General features: G+C 55.4%; 1 protein-coding gene across 6 annotated transcripts in view; it reads left to right on the top strand.

Moving 5' to 3' along the window:
* The first annotated feature begins 287 nt into the window (after window positions 1–287).
* ST3GAL4 (ST3 beta-galactoside alpha-2,3-sialyltransferase 4) overlaps window positions 288–22,355 on the top strand; it is a 32,798-nt gene continuing 10,730 nt past the window's right edge. The window contains exons 1-3 of one of the 6 annotated variants that reach the window (XM_053900269.1): window positions 288–522; window positions 7,815–7,901; window positions 9,116–9,184. In XM_053900269.1, the coding sequence (XP_053756244.1) occupies window positions 7,849–7,901; window positions 9,116–9,184 (122 nt within the window). In that variant the 5' untranslated portion in view covers window positions 288–522; window positions 7,815–7,848. Of the gene's footprint in view, window positions 523–7,811; window positions 7,902–9,115; window positions 9,185–10,337; window positions 10,461–22,355 lie in introns of those variants that run through there. The other 5 variants (XM_053900270.1, XM_053900275.1, XM_053900272.1 and 2 more) reach the window with 5 other exon arrangements.

Here is a 22,355-nt window from a genome sequence, read left to right as displayed (position 1 = left end):
CTGCGCTGGGCACATCCAGCCTGGCGCCACTCACACGGAGGCAGCGCCCGCCGGGCTCTACCCTCACCCCATCCGGCCTCCCCTTCCGCCCCTCCGCGCCCCGGCCCCCTCCCCCGCCCCGGGTCCCGCCGCCCTCCCCCCCCCTCCCCTCCCCTCCGTGGCCTCCGCTGCTCCCACACAGTCCCCGGCCGGCGGGCGTCGGCCCCGCCCGCGCGCGGCAGCGCCCCAGCTCTTCCTCCTCCTCCCCCGCCCTTCCTCCTCCAGCCCGCCCGCTCCCCGGAGTCGGCTCCCCGGCCGTGTGCGCAAGCGTGTCCGGCCCCTTCCCCGCCCCCCGCCCGGGCCCGGGCCCGGGCCCCCGCCTCCCCGCAGGCGGACTTGCCCGCTCCCAGGCCGGCCCCGCGCCCGGGACAGGGACCCGGTGGAGCGGAGCCGCAGCGCCAGCGCCGCGCCGCCAGCCCGTGCGCCTAGCGGATCGGAGCTGTGCGCGAAAGTGTCGTGCCCCGCCCCGCTCCACCCGCGAGGGTGAGTACGCGGCGGCCGGTCCCCGTAGGGCCCGCGGCGGGGGGAGGGAGGGCGGGAGCGCCGCTAGGGCCCGGCTGCCGGGCCCCCGGCCCCGCGCCGCGGCGGCCGGGGAGGTGGTCGGCCCGGCACGTGGGCGCAGCGCGGGGCCGGCCCGGGTGGGGCGGCCGCAGCCCCGGGATCCCTTTCTCTGGACCAGATTTTCGCGGGAAGCCGGTGCTCCTCTCTCCCTCGGAGTGAGCGAACGGGATGGTTCTCTTCTCCGGAAACTTTCTAGCCCCCACCCCTGCGCCCGGGCTGAAGAGGCGTCCCCACCTTCAGCATCCTCTGAGCCAGGGTTTCTCGCAGCACTGCCCCCATCGAGTCCAGAAGATCGGGTGGGCTGGCTTTGCTAGAGGTGACAGGCTTTGCTGGGTCCATCTGTGGGCAGGACTCGCAAGGTCGCCCAGCAGAGCCCGAAGGTGGGGGTTGCTGGCTGCAGGCTGGCAGTGCCCGGGATACCAGGTCCACCTTGTGGGGGGCCTTTGGGCCTAAGCCACGGTGCCTCCGAGCTGCTGGGTGGTGGGCAGTGGGAAGGGGTGGGTTTGCGGTGAGGGTGGGGCCCCAGGGTGCGACAGGACCCCTGGGCTCAGCTGTCTGCCCCGGGTGCCTCCCTGGGGCCCGTGCTGGCAGGGACCTCCTGGCCGGCCCAGGGTTGCCAACATGTCCGCCCGGTGCTGCCCCCTCCATTTCCAGTCTTGGGGGGGAAGCTCCGTCTGGGCCATCTAAGGCCTCATGTACTTCTGCTGCTTCACACGTCCTGAGGGCCTGGCTTGGGGGGCTGCTGCTGGAAGACAGGGGGGAGGGGGTGTGTAGGCAGCGTTCAGGTGCTCAACTGTGCTTGTCTGACCTCATGACCACCCACAGGCTGGCACCCCCACTGGCTTCTCAGGGAAGCCTTGCTTTCCACCACTGGAGGGAGGCACAGCGTTGAAGCCAAGTTCAGGCTGACTTATTCTTTGTAGAACCTTGGGAACGGGCCTGGTAGGGGCTAGGGTGTCACTAGGGGCACAGACCAATACTGCTCTTTCCCGAGCTGCGTCCTCTGCCGGGCCCTGGCCCTGGCATTTGCCAGGGCGATTTTAAATGTGTTGATATGTGCTAAGTGCTTTGAAAGCTGCCTGCACAGAGGAAGAGGTATGTAAGTGCTGTTAGTGATGTTTCTGCCACACTTACTCTGCAAAGCTGCCCCATAATTCCAGAGAGGTTGGGAGGCGCCAGCTATTGGGACCTGGAAATTACCTCGTGGGGGATTTTTCTCTTTGCTGGAAGCTGGTCTGGGCATACCCTCTGACCTTGCTCTGCTCCTGTCTCCACTCTAAACCCTCTCTGTGCCCTGTCCCTCAGCATTGTTAGGCTGAGTGGGAGATCTTAGGCTGTCCCGTGGGTCCTGGGTTTCATCAAGCAGTTGTAGGAGAGGCAGGAGTTGGGGCCAGTCCTCCACCGACCAGTCCAAGTTGAGGGGTTAGGAGGGGAGCATAGCTGAAAGAATGTAGGAAGGGAAAGTAGGAATCGTCTGCTTGGACTGTGGGCTAAGAGGGCTTCTGTAGCTCAGGTGTGGGTTACTGCTCAAGACAACAGGGACCCCCCTTTTCTGAGAGCAGAGACCCCGGCCATGGAGGCCGGCCGTGTCTTCTGGGCTGTCTTCTCTTTCCTCCCTCACCTCCTTCTCTACCCAAAGCACTTCCCACTCCTCAGAAACAGAGTTTTTTGTCCCCTCCACCCTCTCAGCCCTTTTAGGATCCAGTTTTCCGGATAGAACCAAGAATCTGATCCTTTCTGGAATTGTAACAGATCTTGGAAGCCCCCCCCCCCCCCCCCCCCGCCACACCACTACCACCCTCACCAGCAGGAGCAGAGAAGTTGGACCCCCTTTCTCTGTTCTAGCTTAACCTGTGGTCATCCCATAGTGACCCTACCCTGGCCTGGCCTCTGCCCTGCATTGGGTCCCCCCTCGGGCCCTATCTGGGCACATTCTATGGGTCTCGCCTCAGAGAGGCTGTCCCAGTGGAGCTATGAATTCCTCCTCTCAAAATGGCTCAAAAGTTTACATCCTCTGTCTTGGCGAAGGGGTCACTGTATCTTAGAATAATACAAAATGGTTCCAGCTCACAGGAGAGGGAGAGGCTCAGCCTCCTGAATACGACCCTCCAGATCAGTGTCACAGAACATTCTAGAGTCTGAGGGTCAGGTCTACAGATTGAGATCAAGGCAGGCACCAGAGCCCAGTTGAGCTCCCGAATCCCTGGAGGTGGGCCCTGGGCTCTGGAGGGTGGGGGTGGTCAGGTAGTGAGGGGAGGGCCCTCAGGAAAAGGAGAGCACTTGCTCCCTCCCTGCGGACTCCTTAGCTGCCCTCTGGTTAGACATTTGCCCTGTGGCAGGCAGCTGCTGTTTCCCTGACCCCCAGGGCCCTCCTTCCTTCTCAAGACCTGGGACCTTGATCTGAAACTTTTGGTTGCCTTGACAAAACAACTAGGCTAGGCAGGTTTTTGGAGCTGTAGTCACTTGTTCCCCCATCTCTCCTTGGTTGCCCCCTTCCCAGAATGCTCAGCACTTCTGCATATGCGTGTTCTGAGGGACCCTGGGTACGCTGCTGGCCACCCCTGGCCTCAGAAGCACTCCTGACCTCTACCACATTCCCTGTGTGTGTGTGTGCGTGTGTGAGACACTATTTGTGCTACAGATGGAGGAAGTGGTTGAATGTAGCTGTATGTGACGCCTGGACCCCAGCCAGTTCCCCTGGGGCCCCTGATGGGTACCCCTTGAGCCCAGCAGGGGTTGAACTCTGCCAAGGGGTCGTGTGGGGTCGCTTGCTTTTCAGGGTGTGAGGGCCATCGGTGTCCAGAACTGCAGGTTTTCTTCTGGTCTTGGCCCCTTGCCTGGGACCAGCAGACAGGCAGCTCCTGGCACTATCTCACTATCTCTGCCCACCCTGCCCCCTGCAAAGCTGCCTGTAGAAAGAGGGTGTGACTACTCTAGAATCCGAGGCCCTGGCTTCTGCCCAGCAGGGAAGAGATGCTGCTGCTGGGGCTGAGGGGAGGTGCGGGCCTAGGTGAAGCCCTCCGTGTCTACCTGGGCCTTGAGCGGGAGAAGGCCTGGCTCTGGAAGCCCAGAGGAGCTGTTATAGGATAGTCCCTTCCTCCTGCCTGGAGCTTCCCTCCGAAGCCCAGCCGAGTGGCTCAGCGGCTCCAGGCTCTTGCTTTGCTGTGTGGGGTGGGGAGGGTGGTGATGGCTGGAGAGGACAGGGACCGCTTTGCAGAGTGCTGGGCCCACACACTGTTGTTCCTGCCTTGGATCCCACCCCTCCTCCAGGGTGTGGGATCCAGGGGGCTGCTGCAATGCTCCCCACCCATGCCCCCCACCTGCCCTGTGTCCTCTGCCCTTGCAGCCTCTGTAAAGACCTCCTTAGAATAAAAAAGACTTAGCAGATAACAAAAGTAGTTACCATTTGTCAATCAAGAACTTTTTAAAAGCCTGGCCCAGTAAACTTACAAGAAAAAAAAAAAAAAAGGTGCGCTATACACTTATTTAAATCACGTAAGCCTCACACAACCCTTTCTCTCAGCCCATTTATAAACGAAGAAACGGAGCCTGGAGAAGTGTAAGCTGCATGGCCACGGTCACACTGCTCGGGGAGCAGCTGAGCGGAGACTTTGTATCTAGTCCTGTTTGGGAAACCTGCACTTTCCAGCTGAGTCCAGCACTGCTCCCCCAAGCTCCTCCTCCCCTTTCCTGTGATGGCTGAAGAGTCTCAGAGGTGTGAAGGGCTTTGCTCAGGGCCACAGTGTATCAGTGACTAAGGCCGACCACAGCCTCCGCCTCCTGATTCCCAGCCAGAGCCCTTGTGCACCCCACATCTCGCCCTGCCCATTTGCCCATGTGGCCCCCTTCCTGTGAGTGCAGGCACTTTGCTTGTCAGCCCCCTGTGGTCCGCAGGGCAGGGCGGGGCTGTCCTCTCTCCCTCTCCACCCTCCCTCCCCACCGCTGGCCCTCCCAGCCCCTCCTAGCCCCCACCTCTCCTGCTTCCCCCCGTAATTGCTTCCATCTGGCCCGCCTGCCGGCTCCTATTCCTTTGGAAATGCAGCGGCTCCCCCAGCTGCCGCCCACAGGGCTGCAAGGCCTCATCCGGCAACTGGGGCCACACGTGGAGATGGGGAGGGGCCCTACAGGTCCGAACAGGGGGATCTGGGCCAAGGCGGCTGCTCCGGGGACTGGCATCCCCACATTCCTGCCAGACAGGAGCACCTTTGCTCCAGGGTCCTTGCTTGACACCCGCCCTGGCCTGGCCCCGGCCTGGAGAGGTCCTAGTGGTGAGCTTCCCCTTCTGCCTCGCAGCTTCCACAGTCCCCTCTGCCCTTTGCAGGTGCACAGGTCAGGAGGAGGGAGGCCTGGCTGGAAGCGACGGCAGGAGAGAAGTGGGCACCAGCGCGGGCACGCTCTGGGGACGACTGCTGGGGGGTCCTGGGAGGGAAGCGAACAGGGCAGTCACGGTGGCAGAGGCTGAGGGTGCCCGGGAGCTCTGGGCAGGTGAGAACGGGGCTGACTCATTTCCCTTGGTCCCAGGCCATTGACTCAGAATCAGCAGAACTAGCAAGGAATCCTTATATTTTGTGTTGATATAGAATAAAACCTGCACATTCTAACAGTGCCTTTGACGCTCTGTTGACTCCCTTGCCTCAGGCTCTGCCTAGGCTGGGTGGGGAGGGACACCAGTGGGGGTCTTCTGGTGTGGCCATCTGGAGGCTTTGGAGCATGCTCCTGCCTGTGGAGGGGACACGTTCCCTATCGTGGAAGATGCGTACGCATTGACTGGTGACCTTGACGGGGACAGGCCAAAGGAGATGTGGGCATAGCAGGAGCACGTTTGTGGTGTGGAGCAGATCTGAAAACTTTTAAGGCATTTTCTCGCTGAGATTTTAGGATTTTAGTGTAAAGCTCCCGGAACTTGTCTGTCTTGTTTACTGCTATATTCTTCATGCCTGGAATGATGTCTAGCAAATAACAAGTGCTCAGTAAATATTTGTTTGATAAATGAAAGGAAGACACAGCTTGGCTTTTCTGACTTTGTCTTCACTGCGTTCCTGTTTTTCCTTCCTCCTTTTCTTGGGGCAAAGGCAGTGAGCAGACAGGTGAGTTGTTGGTCAGAGAAGGGCCTGGCCGCCTGGGGTCTCCCCCTCCGCCGGGGGTCTCTCTGGGCACCCGGGAGGCAGGCAGGAGCCCCAGGTAAGGATGGGCAGGCTTCTGCCCCCCTGAGGAGAGCAGGCCCCTCCTTCTACCTGCCCTGGGCTCAGTGGGTCCCCTCCCTGTTCCTGTTTCACCTCCTCAGCCCAAACTTTAAGACCTTGCACAGACTGGCCCTAAGGAGCCTCTCTCAGGTGTCCTCTCGGGAGGCACGGTTCACCCCTGTTCTTGCTTCTACCCAAACAACTACACTTCTCTTCTTTCTCCATATTGGGTTTCCACATAAAATTCCCTTTGAAAGTAGGACAGAGGGTTTCTTGGCTCTAAAGAGTTTTATTTGAAACCCCCCATCCAGCCACATTAAGACTTTTTATTTTCCCAGGAGCACGCCATGTGTGTTCTCACCTCCTGGCCTTTGCTCTGGCCGGTATGGCCCGGGTGCCCTCGGTAGCCATCTTCCTAAATTGCAAGTGTCCGTGGGCATCCAGCCCGAGGCTGTGCTCTCGGAAGCCTCCCCGGCCACCCAGCACACTGCCACCTCCCCCTGTGCACCCCGCTCCCCTCAGCTCCCAGGCTGGCCACGTTGTGCAGGGACGGTGGTGTGGTACAGGGAGCCACGGCTTGACTCCTTTCCCGGCTGCCCAGCCGCGGGCCCGACACAGAGCCTCGGTTTCCCCCGAGGAGCTCACACTTCTGAACGAGAGAGCGTTTCTAGTGACATCCCAGTGCGTGGAATCCAGCACTCTGCAAATGCTGGCTGCTGTGTTTTCTGTGGTTCCAGGTGGGGCCCAGACACTGACAGGTGTCTCCCTGCCGGCCCAGCAGCCAGGGGCAGGCGGCCGGGCAGGAGCTGGATGGCATCCTTGGTCTCCTCTCTGTCTGCTCCCCAGGTCTGTGACCTCAGGCAGAGCCGTGGCCATTATTCGTTCTCCATCAGCACATCTGTTAATTGGGCTAATAGTATCTGCCCCACCTCACAGGTTTGTGAAACGAAATGAGGTAAACAAGCTGGCAGAGGCCTCAGAGGTCACCATAGGGCAGGATTGCGACTGCCTTACCCTGGTGTCCCCCAGCACCTGGCACCGTGCTGCCACACGATGGCCTCACAGTAACTGTTTGCTTTTGCAAATGAGGGAGCTGAGACTCAGAAAAGTAACTCGCTGGGGTGTTGTTGTTTTTTTATTGTTGTTGTTTTAGTAACTTGCCCTTGGAGGTCACAGAGCGTCTCTCCCCACAGGTAGGAAGGAGACTGTCTCAGGAGTGACCCCCGCTCTCTCTGCCCCTCCGTCCACCTCTGCCTCTGTCTCATCCCTGTCTCTGAGGTCCTGACGTTATTCGGGCTTTCTGTTCTCCAGGCCCCAAAGACCCAGGACTGGGGAGGCTGAAATCCCCGGGGCGTGGCTGGCGGAGGAGCTGGTGGACTAGGACACCCCTGGAAATGTCCACTTCTGTCCTGCTTCTCCCAGACTGGCTCTGTCCTCCCAGGGGCTTAGCCAAGGCCTGGCTGGGGAGAGTGCGTTCAGGGAGAGGGGGAGCCCGTCCTCCTGGGCTGTTGGGCCCTTCTCGCCACACTCACTGTCCCCCCACTCTCCTCTGGTCCGCTCCTGGGTCCTGTCTTTTTCTGTCTTTTGTTGACCGTTTTCTGCCTTCCTTTCTTCCCTTTTCCTCCCTCTCCCTTCGTGTCTGACATCTGTTCTTTCCCCCGGGGCCCTCACCCCCCTTGCCTCAACATCCAACTTGTCCTGACACTGGCAGCCGGACTTCCGGTGGCCGGGGAGGTGCCCTGCTGGGCTGTGGAGGCTCAGGAGAGCCTGCTGTTCTTGGCAGCTCCAGCATTTTCTAGTGAGATGGCTCTTCCAGCCCCTGAGCTTGGTGAAGGGACGGTGCCAGCCCAAAGTAAACTCAAAGTAAACTTCCACTCAGCTCCCTGCCCCGCCCCCCGTCCCCCCCTTCCTGGACACCGTCCTGGTAAGGAAAGTGGGACCTTGTCCTGGAGCCTGAGGGTCGGCAAAGAAGAGCCTGGTGGTGGAGCTTCTCTGGCTTCTGACCTCTGCCCCCCGCCCTCCTCTCTCCAGAGCTCCAGCTCTTTCTCCAGAGGTACCTGCTGGGATGGAGGAGGCTGGCCAGAGCAGGGAGGAGATTTCCATTCAGACACCTTCCAGGTGAGCACACACGGCGTGTTGTGCTTGGGCCCATGTGTGTGTTCGTGCGCGCGTGCGCTGTGTGTGCATGAGCGTGTCCGTGGGTTGTGTGGGAGAGAGAGAGCATAGGCATGCATCCATGTGTGGACAAGCACACGGGTGGGCCTGTGGGAGGTTGTGTCCTGTCCCCCCCCCCCCCCCCGCCTTCTAGGCCTGCCACTATCCAGGCCTGCTTCTAGCCTGGCGCTCTCCTCTCTGTGGTCTGTGTGACCTTGGCTTTGCACTGGGACTCCCTTCTGTCTTGGGAGCCGGCTGGTCCCCTGCTGTGGTCCCACGCAATGGTGACTGATCTCTGGCCACCCGTTTAGCTGCCCGGGGGCCCTAGGGCCAGCGTTTGCCCCCCACCTCCCAAAATGGAGGCGTGTGGGGGCTTCCTGCCCAGCATCTCAACTCTGCCAAGGCGGAGGGAATGGGGAACAGCTGCGTTGGCCGATTCCGGCTCCGTATGGATTTGGTTTGACAACAAAGCTCCCTCTGTGTTGTTCTCAGGCCCCTTACATAACCCGAGGGTGGGGGGCGGGGGGGGGGGGGGGAGGGAGGCGATGGGGGGAGGTGGAGATGGGGACAGGGAGACACCAGGACATGATGGTTGGAAAGGGGACAGGGACCGGGAGGAGGGGCAGGGGAGTGAGAGAGAGAGACCGTCGGGAAGCAGAGAGAGGAGGAAAAGTGTGCATCTTGGCCCTACAGTTCTACTTCCGGCCTCCTGATTGGGAAGGAGCTGGATTTCTGGGTCTTCTGACTTTTGTCCTGTAGCTGCCTTGTCTTCCCCTCCTTGCACCCCACCCACCAGCCCTGGATCTGCTGGGGATCTGCCTGGGAGGAAGGGTTCAGGGCTGGGCCGGAGGGCCATCCTTAGCCCCACCCTGTAGCTGAGTGCTTTCATAAAGAAGGGAGTCATTCTCCTCCCTTGCTCTCGGGTGTCTATTCATGACTCCAGGTCCCAGGCCTGGCTCTAGAAGCCCCTCTTGCTACCCTCTGGATGGCAGCCGTTCCCTGTACCCTGTTGGGCTGCTCAAGGCCCCACCTAGGTCCCTGGCCCAGTCTCCCATCCGGGACCTCCCCCCAGCTCCAGACCCTCGGGCCACCCCGTCGGAGGCCCTGTGGCCCTGTCCCTGCACTGTCCCCTCCCTCAGTAATCAGACCTTCTCTTCTTGCCATCACTGTCCCTGCAGCTGTCCAAATAGAGTGGGAAGAAAATGTTCTCTTTCCGGAACAGCTGGACTGACAGCCGGGAAGGCCAGGTGAGCTGGCCAGGCTTTGGGGGTGCTTTCGGGGGTCGGAGGTACCTTGTCCCAGGGCCCTGATCCTGCCAGGTCCTAGGCAGGAGCAAACAGACACTGGGAAGAGGGCAGGAGGACCAGTAGGGCCAGGGCCCCAGTGACGGCATCGTCTCCTGAGTTTTCTCAGGTTTTATTCCCTGTGCCTCAGTTTCCCCCAGTCCTTTTCTGGCACCAGGCTTCCTTGAAAAGAGCCTCTGGATTCCATTTGGCCCTAAAGGGTAGTGCTTGTCCCCAGGCTGCAGTGGATTAACAGGGCTGTATTCTTCTAACCTGAAAACAACAGAGGGGGGAGGAGCTGCTGGCGAGGCCCCAGATTCTTCCGGTTCTGGCACTTGGCTTGACCCCTAGCACCTCCCTTGATTCGATTTTAAGGTGTCTGCCCAGGAGGTATCCTATAGAAACTGAGCCATAACTCTGCGGAGAGATGGTGTGGGTGAGGCCCAAACCTGCTGAACGAGCCCTAGACTCTGGAATCCTCAGTCCCCAGGCCCTGACCAGCTTGTGGCTTGCCTCCCACCACCTGCCCCAGGTCTGGGTGCTGGGATGCTCCTGCAATTGCTAATGCCTCAGGGCTTGAGACAGAAAGGTCTGCTTGGGGAAGGGGGATGGCTAAGAGAGGGCTTAGGAGTTTCCCGATTTGTGGGATTTGTGGGCGGGTGGGCCAGGAGGATGGCCCCTCTCACACGAATCAGGGTTAGGTGCCTGGGCAAAGAGACCAGGCCAGGAGGATGGTGAGTGAGCACTATGAGGGTGCCGGGTGGGGCTGTCCTCCATTGGGGCAGCTGCCTCTGTCCCGTGTGTGACTGAGGTCCCCAGCTGCCTTGGGACACTCCCTAGCCCCCCTGGGGACATCCCTTTGAGGCTGTGTATCTTCCTGTCGTTCACTTTCCTGTAGCCCTCCCCCTCCCCCAGCGCCCACCTCCCCAAGAACCTCTGAGCATAACAGGAGTGTGACTCTGTCGCTGGCAGCCGGGCTTGGCCAGGCCGAGGGCCAGAAGTCCAGAGTTTCTCTTTACCCAACTTTCAGAGGTGAAGAGATCCCCAGAGGGCTGGCTTAGCCACTCCCTACTCTTGAAGTGCTCCCTGGCTGATAGCTCCAGGGACCTGCAGCCTGACAAACAAACCGGGCTGGAGCTGGAGCGGGAGCTGAAGGTGAAGCCCTGTGGCCCGTGCCCTGGGCCGCAGGATGGGGGAAGAGAGCGCCCTGGCAGAGGGGGCTCAGCAGACCTCAGAAGCTGTACGTTGGGGGTGGGTGGGGTGGGGTGGGGTGGGCAGGGAAGAAGGAATGAGGGGTGTGTGCACGTGTGTGTAGGGGTCACTACATTCCTGCATGTTTCCAGGGTTGGTTTGGGGGTGTGCCTGTGGGTGAGCAGAGACGGGTGTGTTTTTGCACAGAGATGCCTTTGGAGGTTTTCGACGCGGGAGGGTCGGAACGGACCGGAGCAGGGTGGGCTTGAGAACGGTTTCAGAGTGTCCCCCTGGTGCCTCCTGGCTCTGGGTTATGGATGGAGCTGTGAGCATTCGGACGGATTTGCTGGACATGTCCCCCGTGGAGGAGCCCCAGGGGCAGAGGTGGTCCTGGGGCATCTTTGATAACCTGAGCATCAGCCGGCCCTCCAGCCAGCATTCCCACCTGCTCTGCTCTGGCCTCTGCCCCCAGGGACCACTGCTTGCCCTGGAAGGTCTGCACCTTCCCCAGCAGCACCTAGAATGCTAGCCGCCCCACCCCCTTAGCTCCTCATCAACCTTTTACTTGGAGAAGAGTCAGTTCATTGAAAGTCTTAACTGATGTGAAACCTTAAAAGGGCCTTGCTGGCTTCGCTCTTCCTTGGGGACAGCTACTGCAGGAAATGGGGTCTTGCTTTTCCTTCTTCCTGGTTTCATTTCTCAGTTAGAGCCCCCACCGCAGGTGCTACATTGCCACACGGCACTTCCCTCTTTTCCCTACCCCCACCCTCAGCTCCCCTAACTAGGTTGGGCTCCTAATAGGAATTCAGGAGCGGGTCCTCCCCCTGTTGACCTCCTGAAACCTCCATGTTCCAGAACCACCATGGCAGGACAGCTTGGATAGACAGGGGAGAGCTGTTTCCCTGCTATTCCCAGATGTTCCCAAACAGCCGTGCTGATAGCCACCGTTCTTGGGTCAGAGCTAGAATGTTTTTCATTGCCCTGCACTGTCCCTGCCTGAGGACTTTGGGAGTACCTGCCCGAGACGGGAGAACCAGAGGGAATATCACTTTGGAAATAAGTGAGGAGGGTACTGCTTCTGGAACTGCTATGGAGAGGGGGCGCTGCTCAGGGGAGGGGGCCCATCTCTATGCCTTTGGGATGGGACTGATCGGGGGTCTGGGCACCTTCTCTAGAACATGCTATGCCCAGAGACAGTGGCTTCTGCAGTGAGGCCTGCTCCCTCTCTCCTATCCCGTGCTTCTCACGTGACAGCAGTGCAACTCCAGTCTGACCAGTACACAGGACCTGGGTTTCGTGCAGGGCAGAGCCTGGGTGGCAGTGCTCCTCCCCCTCTGCCCGAGCAGCTGCGTGTGCCCTCGTAGTTTGTGCCATGGAGACAGCAGCTGGGAGGAGAGGGGAGTATGGATGTGGTTGTGGACCCCTCCCATGGTGTCGGCCTGGCCTGTACTAAGGCTTTTCGATCTCAGGATGGCTTTCGAGGATCACACACCTCCCAAAACTTGCTCTTGTGACCTGAATTTCACAGATGAGGAATCTGAGGTCCTGAGAGATACAGGAGCTTGTTCAGGACTGCCTGGCCGGTGACTGCAGAGGTGGGATTGAACCTCAGGTTTGTGTCCAGACCCCTCTCCTCTGCTTCCAGGATGCCAAAGGTCCTTTGAGGTGCAGGGAGGGGTGGCTGAGGTTTTAGCCTAGGCCAGCCCTCTTGGGGAACAAATAAAGGGGATGTGAGGTAATAGGGCATCTTCGAGGCTCTCCTGGGATCTCGATAGGTCTGTTGGTTGACATCAGCTCATCGTGTGGTCCAATAGCCCTGGAGCTGGTGGTGATTAAGGTGAGTCAAAGGTGGTGCAGAAACCACGCCTTCTTGGTGATAAGGGTATGTTTGTGAGCGCAGCCACGTGTGTTTGGCAAAAGTTGTGACACTTGGTGCGTCCGCCAGCCCCTGAGCCCAGCCTCTAGCAGGCTCCTAGCGCCTTGTGTGCTCAGGTCTTTGCAAAATAAGGGTCTGGGATGCTCTAATCTGATGAAACTTTTCTGTCCACGCTTGTCCTGCTCATTTGCTCGTTCATTTAGACATGTGTTCATTTCAGTGTTTGTCAGTTACCTACCACGTGACATGTATTAAATTTGGTGCGAGAGATACTGTCGGCCACAAGGAGTCCCTGCTTTCTTGGGGTACAGGAAATAGCGTGGTGTCACTGCTACAAAGGAAGCAAAACGGAGTGAGGAGGCAAGACTGAGGGCCAGGAGGAGACTCCTAGATTGGGTAGTCTGGGACCCTGGCTTGAGGGGCAGCATGAAAGGGAGAGTGGCCAGGACAAGGGAAGCCAGGGACGGAGGTCTGGGCTTGTGATTCCAGATCCCACACCATTTATCCTGCCGTCAGCCCCTGTCAAGACAAGGACTCAGATGGAAATCTTTAGCCCTGTCTCCATTCTCAAGTGGGCGTCAGGTGTGGAGGGGGCGTGCAAGCTAAACTTCTTCTCTTTGGGGAGGGGAGGGTGTGTTTAGGAAGTGCTGGGGAAGCCCAGGGGTCATCGGGGACTTTCTCTGTTCGGTGGACAGTCACATGGGCATCACGTAAGGTTCAGTGTTTATTTCTTTGCCTTTGGTCGCAGAACAGACTGAGTGAAAAATCGTGGGTTTTTTTCATTTATTTTTTATTATTTTTTTAAAGATTTTTATTTTTAAGTACAACCCAGAGATCAAGGGCTGCACACTCCACTGACTGCACCATCCAGGCGCCCCACCAAAAAATAGCGTTTTTAAAATGATGTTTTAATCCACCCCGCATTCCACACAGCCGCAGCTTTTGGGTTTGACTTAGCACATGAAGAAGGAGTATGGCTAATAGTTGCTATTCGCTGAGCGTTTCCCATGTGTCTTTCCTATGTTATCATGTTAACCAGCACAGTGGGACTTGTGGCAGGGGCTCTTGGCCTCCATTCTACAGATGGGGAGACCAAGGCTCAGGGATTCTAAGTGGCAGAGGCAGGGTTCAGGCCCGGTGGCCAGTGCCCCAGGCACAGCTCTTGGCCTGAGGAGGAGCGAAGGTTCTGGCAAGACGGTTCCATGTGACCCGCTTGCCAACCCAAACACGGCCGTCCGCGTGGACCCCGGGAGGGTGTGGTGTGCGAGGTGTAGCCGTGAGGCCAGTTCTGCTCAGGCACTGGGGCGAGTTGCCAGGGTCAGGAAGACGTCGGATGTGGGCAGAGCGGAGATTGGGCTGGTGTGCCAGGTGCCAACGTCACCTTGAACTGTGGCTGCGCATCCAGAACCCTGGCAGCCCAGGAAGAGGGGAACGGATCCGGGGGAAGAGTGGAGTCTTCTCAACTCTGACACTCTTGAGACCTTGAGACAGTGCTCACTGTGACTGTCAGTCAGAGTGACCAGGGCCCTCTGGAGGCATCTCAGACACTCTGGTTTAGCCTTCCTGAGCTGGGGTCCAGGAAGCGTGTGAAGCTTAATGTGCTCTACAGGTGCTTCCAGTAGGATCTCAGAGATTGCCTGGTCCAGTGCTGTCCAGTGGAAATGCACTGGGGGCAGGCGCCTGGGTGTCTCAGCCAGTTGAGCATTTGACTCTTGATTTCGGCTCAGGTCATGAGCCCAAGGTTGTGAGATTGAGCCCGTATCCAGGTCTGCTTGATATTCTCTCTGTCTCTCTCTCTCTCTCTCTGTCTCTGCCCCTCCCCCATGTTCTCTCACTCTCAAACAAAACAAAACAAAACAAAACAAAAAAACAGTGGGGACCACAAACTCAAGCCACATAGGTAATTTTAAATTTTTTTTTTTTTCAACGTTTTTTTTTTTTTTATTTATTTTTGGGACAGAGAGAGACAGAGCATGAATGGGGGAGGGGCAGAGAGAGAGGGAGACACACAGAATTGGAAACAGGCTCCAGGCTCCGAGCCATCAGCCCAGAGCCTGACGCGGGGCTCGAACTCACAGACCGCGAGATCGTGACCTGGCTGAAGTCGGACGCTTAACCGACTGCGCCACCCAGGCGCCCCAAATTTTAAAAGAGGTTAAGTTAGGGTTCCTGGCTGGCTCAGTTGCAAGAGCATGTGACTCTTGATCTCGGGGTTGTGAGTTTGGGCCCCACATTGAGTATAGAGATTACTGAAAATTAACATATTTTAAAAAATGTTAAGTTAGGGGCGCCTGGGTGGCTCAGTCGGTTAAGCGTCCGACTTCGGCTCAGGTCATGATCTCGCGGTGTGTGAGTTCGAGCCCCACGCCGGGCTCTGTGCTGACAGCTCAGAGCCTGGAGCCTGCTTCGGATTCTGTGTCTCCCTCTCTCTCTGCCCTTCCCCTGCTAACAGTCTGTCTCTCTCTGTCTCTCAATAATAAATAAATGTTAAAAAAAATTTTTTTTAATGTTAAGTTAGCTACATTTTTAAAAAGCAAAAATAAGGAGGTGAAATAAATTTTGAATATTTTAACCCAGTATAGCCAAAATATTAGTTCAGTGTGTGATCAATCAAATAGATTTTTAAGGTGATAGTTCACTTTTTTTGGTACTAAGTCTTTGAAATCCAGCATGTTTTCTTTTTTTTTTTATTGTTAGTATAACTTTATTTATTGATGTATTCACATATTTATTTATAATTTACATCCAAGTTAGTTAGCATGTAGTGCAATTAGGATTTCAGGAGTGGATTCCAGTGATTCATCCCCTATGTCTAACACCCAGTGCTCATCCCAACAAGTGTCTTCCTCACCGCATATGTTTTCCACTTGCAACACACTCAGTGGGAACCAGCCACACTGCAAGTACTCCATAGCCACATGTGGGATGGGGCAGGGCTGGTGCCATCCACCGTTTTCAGAAGAGGAATCTGGAGGCCAGAGGAGGAAGGGGACTGGCCAGATTGGTGGGGAGCTGAGTTCAGGCCCCAACTCCGGTAGTGCCTTTAGCCTTGGCATCTTGGGGCCAAATTCGTCGGCTCCTGGGTGAAAAGTCTGGGGAAGGAAACATACCCTAAGCCCCTGCCTGGGACCTGGGGCAGGTCCACAGCCACACCATACTGTTCCTTTTTTAAATCCTGGCTATGAGTCTGTACCGTTGATTCTCTACCCTGCCACAGCTTCAGCTTTCTGGAATTCAAAGCTTCTGCCCCACCCAGAAAGACACCAGAAGTATGATTTTCAAGTGGTTCCCCGTGGTGTCTTGTGACTGGCAGCTGATAAAGTGGATGATACAGTGTTTCTGTGCAGGAGGCTGCAAGTGCTGGGCTGGTTGGGGTGTCTGATGGGGGGGCGGCAGCCTGTGGACCCCACGAGTGGGGAACAGAGAGCCTTCTGTGCTTCAGTGGGAAGCCTGTCAGGCCCCTTTCCCTCCAACCTTGGATGGCCAGACAGATGCCCCCATCTGCCCACTCACGGGCCTTGACGCAGTTGGTCAATTACGCAGCCCTGGGCTGTCTCACATGAGCTGGGGCCAAGGCAGGCCTCACTCCCCATTGGGCGTGCCGTGGTCATGCTGTGCTGTTCAGTGATGGGGAGAGGACACAGTCTGCAGGCTGTGTCTAGCCAGGGGGTGGGCCGGAGGGGATGAAGCGAGTATCGGACCCACTGTTGCTGCTTCCTCTTCTCTTGGTCCAGTGATGTCCCCGACCAATAGATCCATTTATGAATTGAGCGAATTTGTATTGAGAGCCTACTGTGTACAGGTCACTATTCTAGACATTGGTGATACACCAGCAAACAAAACAACAACAGAATCTTTACAAGCAGGGAAGGGGGATCGGAAATGTTGGGTGTGCATGGAACTCTCGATGGCAGGTAGAGAAGGTGAATAAAGAGATCAATGAAGAGATGTCAAACCCATGTCTCTCTGGGTAGACAAGGAGCCCATGGAGCGTTTTTGAGCTGAGAAGTGTTGTAGGTGACTGATCTGTTCTGGAGAATTGCACGCACTTAGCCATCTGCACCCGAGAATGACTGATTAAAGTAGGGTATAGTCCCACAGAACCCCAATGGCGTGTGTCATCTCGCCTTACTGAGCAACAGCATCAAGTCACGTGGACTTCATAGTCCAGCTTGAGTCCCCTCTGGAATATTAGCAGAGGACTCCGAGCTGGGAGGAATCATGGTGGGCTGGCTGGCACCACTGAGATTCACTCACTTTGACGGGTGGAAATGTGACCCCAGATTCCTAAGATGAAATGCGCATGAGCAGGTGGAGAACAGATCTGCTCTTAGGTTCAAAAGGGTAGCCACACAAGTTCAGGAGGCCTGGCTGAGGGATTTTAGTCCCATGCCATGGGCGTGTTGTGGTGGCAGGAAAGTGAGCGCAGTCTTAGCCAGCATTCATGGAAGTCTGGTGTCCAGATGGAAGGCGGTACTAATCCTGTGGATACAGTTGTATGCATTGGAAGCCTGCTGGAGAGCTTCCAGAGGAGCCTCGGGCTACGGGGAGGGGGGTGGGTGGCAAATAGAGACTGTGTCTCATAAGGAAGCTGCCTGAGAAGGAGCAAGGAAGGCTGCTGGTAGCTGCTGTAAGCGTTTGAAAGACTTTGATCTGGTAGAGGGCTGACTTCCTTTACTTGCTCCAGGAAGTAAAGGAATCGAGGGAGCCATTCCTTCACAGGAGAGTTTTTGAGGCAGTAGAGGGTCGGGTATGTGGGCTCCAGAGCCAAGCAGCCTGAGTCCCCGTCCTTCTCACTAGCCCTTCGCCCTTGGGCAAGTTGCTGACCCTTCCCGCACATCGGGTCCCTGTCTCTGCGATGCAGGTCGTCATGGTGTTTAACTCCTAGGGTTGAGATCATACTTGGACAGCCCCTAAAAGTGTCTAGCAGACTAGTTCTCAACATCTGGTCATGTCTGCAGACAATGTGGTTGTCACAACTGGGGAGTGGGGCTCCTACTGGGGAGTGGCATCTGGTGGGTAGAGGTCAAAGATGTTGCTAAACACAGCCCCTCACAACAGTGACTTCTCTGGTCCCCAAAGCAATGGCGTTGGGGTAGGAACCCTCCTGATATCCCACATGGTAAATGCACCATACATTTTAGCAATTAATAAGGGATGTAACACATGTTTAATCTCATCTTATTACTTGTGTGTCGGATGTTTACAAAACATCTGCTACATTTTGAACTCTATAATAGAGTCTGAAAGTATAATGAAGTCCCAGACCACAGAAGTCATAGTCTCATGGGTAAGATACAAAACACATAATATAATATAAAATTATATTATGTGATACAGCATCTTCTGTAATCCAGGCACTCTGATAGACTCTTGGTATAAACAAGCCTCCAATTTCAGAGGTCAGAAGATAGTGGGCAAAACAGGAAGAGCAGTAATTATATAATATGAAATTATATTACCTGTGAAGTGCCAGAAGCAAGTTACAAACGATATTTTGTGGGAAGAGAAACATCAATTGCTTAGAAATGTCAGAAAAGATTTCATAGAGGAGGAGCCCTTTGAGATGACACTGGAGTGAGGTGGTTCCAATGAATGGGGCGGGGAGGGGCTTAGAGTGTCCCACCGGAGGGAAGTCTGCAGAAGAGGTGATGTGCTTGGGAAGAGGATAGCAGGTGCACCTGCAGGGCGTGTGACCCGAGGGTGAAGGGTCCTGGTGGCCACTAAGGAGCTTTGGCTTTTCATTTAAGGAATGGGAGCAACTAAGGCAGGAGGGTGCTTTGATCCAAGTTATTTCTTAGAAACATCCCATGTTGGCAGTTCCAAAGGAGGGGGTTGAGTGTAGAAAGACTAATTGGGCAGAGACCAATTAGGAAGCAGGGAAGGTGGGGTGGGATCTAGACTCCATGTGTCTCAAGAAGACATGGAAGGACTGTATTCTAAAGTGTTTCTGAGGCTCTAGACCATGTGACCTTCGTGCCGCAGCCAGGTTTTTTAAAGCCTCACATGCCCAGTGCCTCCCACAATGCCGAGCATTCGGTTCATTAGGAGCCCAGAGAGCACTGGTTGGGATGAGGAATTGGGGTAGAATCAATCATATTAATAACTGTTCAGTAGGGATGGCATGAGGGGAGGCAGATGTTGGCAGGCCGAGTTTAGGATGATGTGGGGCCAGGGCGGGGGGGCAGCGGAGAGTTGGGAGAAACGGGTCCAGTTTGGGCATGTGAAGTTTGAAGCGTTTATGATCATCTGGGTAGGATGTGCAGCAGACAACCAGAAATAGTAGGATGGGATCTGGGGAGGAATCAAAGGGTTTGGATCATCAGGGTAGGAGTAGTGGTCAGTCGTCTGATAGTGAATGCACTTGTCCTGTGAAAACAGGCAGGGGAGAGCAGAGGGTCAAGGATAGATCCCTGGGGAACGCCAGCACCTGACTGAAGTGGGGTCAGAACAGACTGGCACAGAGCTAGGAGGGAAACCTGGAGAAGTTCTTGACCCAGAAGCCAAGAAGGCGGTATCAGCGGACTGTATCAAAGGCTTCAGAGTATGAGGGAGAGTGAAGACAGACCTTCCTCAGGTTGGACAGTTATGAGGCCGCTGATGGCTTTCGCAGGAGCTATTTCCGCATAAAACGTGGGTGGTGGTGTAGGGCTGAAGGAGTGAGTGGAAATAGCACAGATACAGAAGTGTGACCACTGGAGGTAAGGGGGCAGACGCAGGGGTAGCTGGAGGAGGAGGTAGAGGCAAAGAGGGAGGAGGGAGATTTAAGTATGTTTATTAGAGAGGAGTGAAGGAGAGAAGGGCAAAGGGGACCACTGATGGGGAACAGTACTGGCAAGGTGAGCGGGGATCGGTGTCCAGGTGGAGGGATTAGGAGGGAACAAGAGGGGTAGGTGAGTCTAGAGGTGGCAGACAGGTAGCTCCAGTTTTTCCCTCTAGAACTGAGGGACGTGTATTACGTGACTCGATCAAGATCTGCGAACCAGTAAGAACAGAGCCGGTGCCTCTGCCCCCACGGGTCTTCCTGGACCCCTTCTCAGGGACATTACACCATATCCCTTTGATAGGCCCCAGGGCCCGAGGGGCCTGGCATCATGCTGTGCCCTTAGGGGGATACTGTCCCTCCTGGGTCAGCAGGTACAGTACCTGCTGGGTACCTGCTGTGTGTGTGTCAGGCTGTGAGTGTCTGTGCACCATGAGACACGGTTGCTGCTTCCATGGGGCCTTAATTCTTCACCCTGTGCCCCTGGTTCTGCCCTTTCGTGATGTCTGGGGCTGTGCTCATAGCCTCACCTCTCCAAGGGACACTGCTATTTGGCCAAGCATCTTAAGAGCACACGGCCTTCCTGCCCTGGGGTCACTTTGTCTAGTGGGTTGGGTGAGCTGGTTTCCTCGGCAGTTGGTGGTAGGGGCTGGTGCACGTTGGATGTGAGCGGATCAGATTCCCGCTGTTCTACCCAGGTACTCTACTGTGACTTTTTCTCATGCCTGGTCAGTAATGTGGGACAGCTGCTGGGAGAAGGCTGTCGGTTGACCTGAGGCAGCAGCTAGCCCAAGAAGCCTGTGCTCTGGGATTGTCCGGGGCTGCTGGTCCTCGGCTTGGCCCAGCGAGGGGAAGGGGTGGGCTGATGAAATCCCTGATTGGGGATCTTGGAGCAGGCTCAAAGACCGGGCAGTCTGCTTCACACAGACCAGCACAGTTTGGGAACAAAGACAAACCAGTGCAGACTTTCCGGGGAAGAGGTCCAAGATGGCTAGTTGTCTTGTTGCTGGGGACCCGGACTAGTCAGCTGTGCTCACCTCCCGGTGCCAAAGGTCTCCTCCATCCAGGTGGGGCCTGGAGGGTGGCTGGGTATGCATCTTTCAGTTACTGTGGAGCTCGGTATGTGGTATTTTTCATCCCGGCTTCCTGTTAGAATCACCAGGGAGGTGGGGGTTTGTTTTGTTTTGTTTAGGAATGCCTGTGCCCTGCCCTTAACCAATTAAATAACAATCTCGGAGAAGGGGACGTAGACATCTATATATTTTCGTATTTCTCAGGTGCTGGCCTTGTGCCAGTCAGGTCACCGATGTCGTGACCTACTGATACAAAAGGAGATGAAGTGAAATGGAGTGAATCCTGGTCATGAAAGATTGAGAGGGAGTAGAGGGTAGGAGAGGGTGTGGTTCATCAAGTCCTGAGCTCTCAGGATCCTGGCGTGGAGCTCTCCAACACAGCATCTGGTCCTAGCCCAGCAGCAGGGCACCACCTGGGAGTTAGTTAGAATTCATACCCAGCCACACCCACTGAGTCAGGATGTACACATCAAGGTTGAACAGCCTGCTTTGGTCATTCATTCGGACATCCTCATTATTCTCCCCTTCCTCCTCCTCCTCCACTTCCCCCTCCTCTCCCCTACCTCCTCCGCCTTCCCCCCTCCCTCCTTCCTCCTCCTCCCACCCACTTATTCCTCCCACCCCCTTCCTCCTCCTCCTCCTCAGTAGTTCCTTTTATTTTAATATAATTTATTGTCAAATTGGCTTCCATACAATACCTAGTGCTCATCCCAACCAGTGCCCTCCTCCCTTCCCATCACCCACTTTCCCCTCTCCCCCACGCCCCATCAACCCTCAGTTTGTTTTCTGTATTTAAGGGTGTCTTATGGTTTGCCTCCCTCTCTCTCTATTTGTAACTGTTTTTTTCCTCCCCTTCCCTTCCCCCATGGTCTTCTGTTAAGTTTCTCAAGATCCACATATGAGTGAAAACATATGATATCTGTCTTTCTCTGACTGACTTAGCCTAATACCCTCCAGTTCCATCCACGTTGCTGCAGATGGCATGATTTCATTCTTTTCTCATTGCCAAGTAGTATTCCATTGTATACATAAACCACATCTTCTTTATCCATTCGTCAGTTGTTGGACATTTAGGCACTTTCCGTAATTTGCCTATTGTTGAAAGCGCCGCTGTAAACACTGGGGTACATGTGCCCCTATGTGTCAGCACTCCTGTATCCCTTGGGTAAATTCCTAGCAGTGCTATTGCTGGGTCATAGGGTAGATCTATTTTTAATTTTTTGAGGAACCTTCACACTGTTTTCCAGAGCGGCTGCACCAGTTTGCATTCCCATCAACAGTGCACGAGGGTTCCCGTTTCTCCACATCCTCTCCAGCGTTACAGTCTCCTGATTTGTTCATTTTAGCCACTCTGACCGGTGTGAGGTGGTATCTCAGTGTGGCTTTGATTTGTATTTCCCTGATGATGAGGGACGTTGAGCATCGTTTCATGCGTCGGTTGGCCATCTGGATGTCTTCTTTGGAAAAGTGTCTATTCATGTCTTCTGCCCATTTCTTCACTGGATTATTTGTTTTTCGGGTGTGGAGTTTGGTGAGTTCTTTAACAGATTTTAGATACTAGCCCTTTACCAGATATGTCATTTGCAAGTATCTTTTCCCATTCCATCAGTTGCCTTTTAGTTTTGTTGATTGTTTCCTTTGTAGTGCAGAAGCTTTTTATCTTGATGAGGTCCCAGTAGTTCATTTTTGCTTTTAATTCCCTTGCCTTTGGAGATGTGTCAAGTAAGAAATTGCTGCGGCTGAGGTCAAAGAGGTTGCTGCCTGCTTTCTCCTCTCGGGTTTTGATGGTTTCCTGTCTCACATTCAGGTCTTTCATCCATTTTGAGTTTATTTTTGTGTATGGTGTAAGAAAGTGGTCTAGTTTCATTTTTCTGCATGTTACTGTCCAGTTCTCCCAGCACCATTTGCTAAAGAGACTGTCTTTTTTCCATTGGATACTCTTTCCTGCTTTGTCAAAGATTAGTTGGCCATACATTTGTGGGTCCAATTCTGGGTTCTGTATTCTATCCCGTTGGTCTATTTGTCTGTTTTGTGCCAATACCATACTGTCTTGATGATTACAGCTTTGTAGTAGAGGCTAAAGTCTGGGATTGTGATGCCTCCTGCTTTGGTTTCTTTTTCAGTATCACTTTGGCTCTTCGTGGTCTTTTGTGGTTCCATACAGATTTTAGGATTGTTTGTTCTATCTTTGAGAAGAAAGCAGGTGCAATTTTGCTTGGCTGCGGGTTAGAA

This window comes from Panthera pardus, unplaced genomic scaffold (genome assembly GCF_024362965.1).
Source record: "Panthera pardus isolate Hobbes unplaced genomic scaffold, ASM2436296v1 HiC_scaffold_12, whole genome shotgun sequence".
Lineage (NCBI taxonomy): Eukaryota > Metazoa > Chordata > Mammalia > Carnivora > Felidae > Panthera > Panthera pardus.
This window is presented reverse-complemented; position numbering and strand designations above follow the sequence as displayed.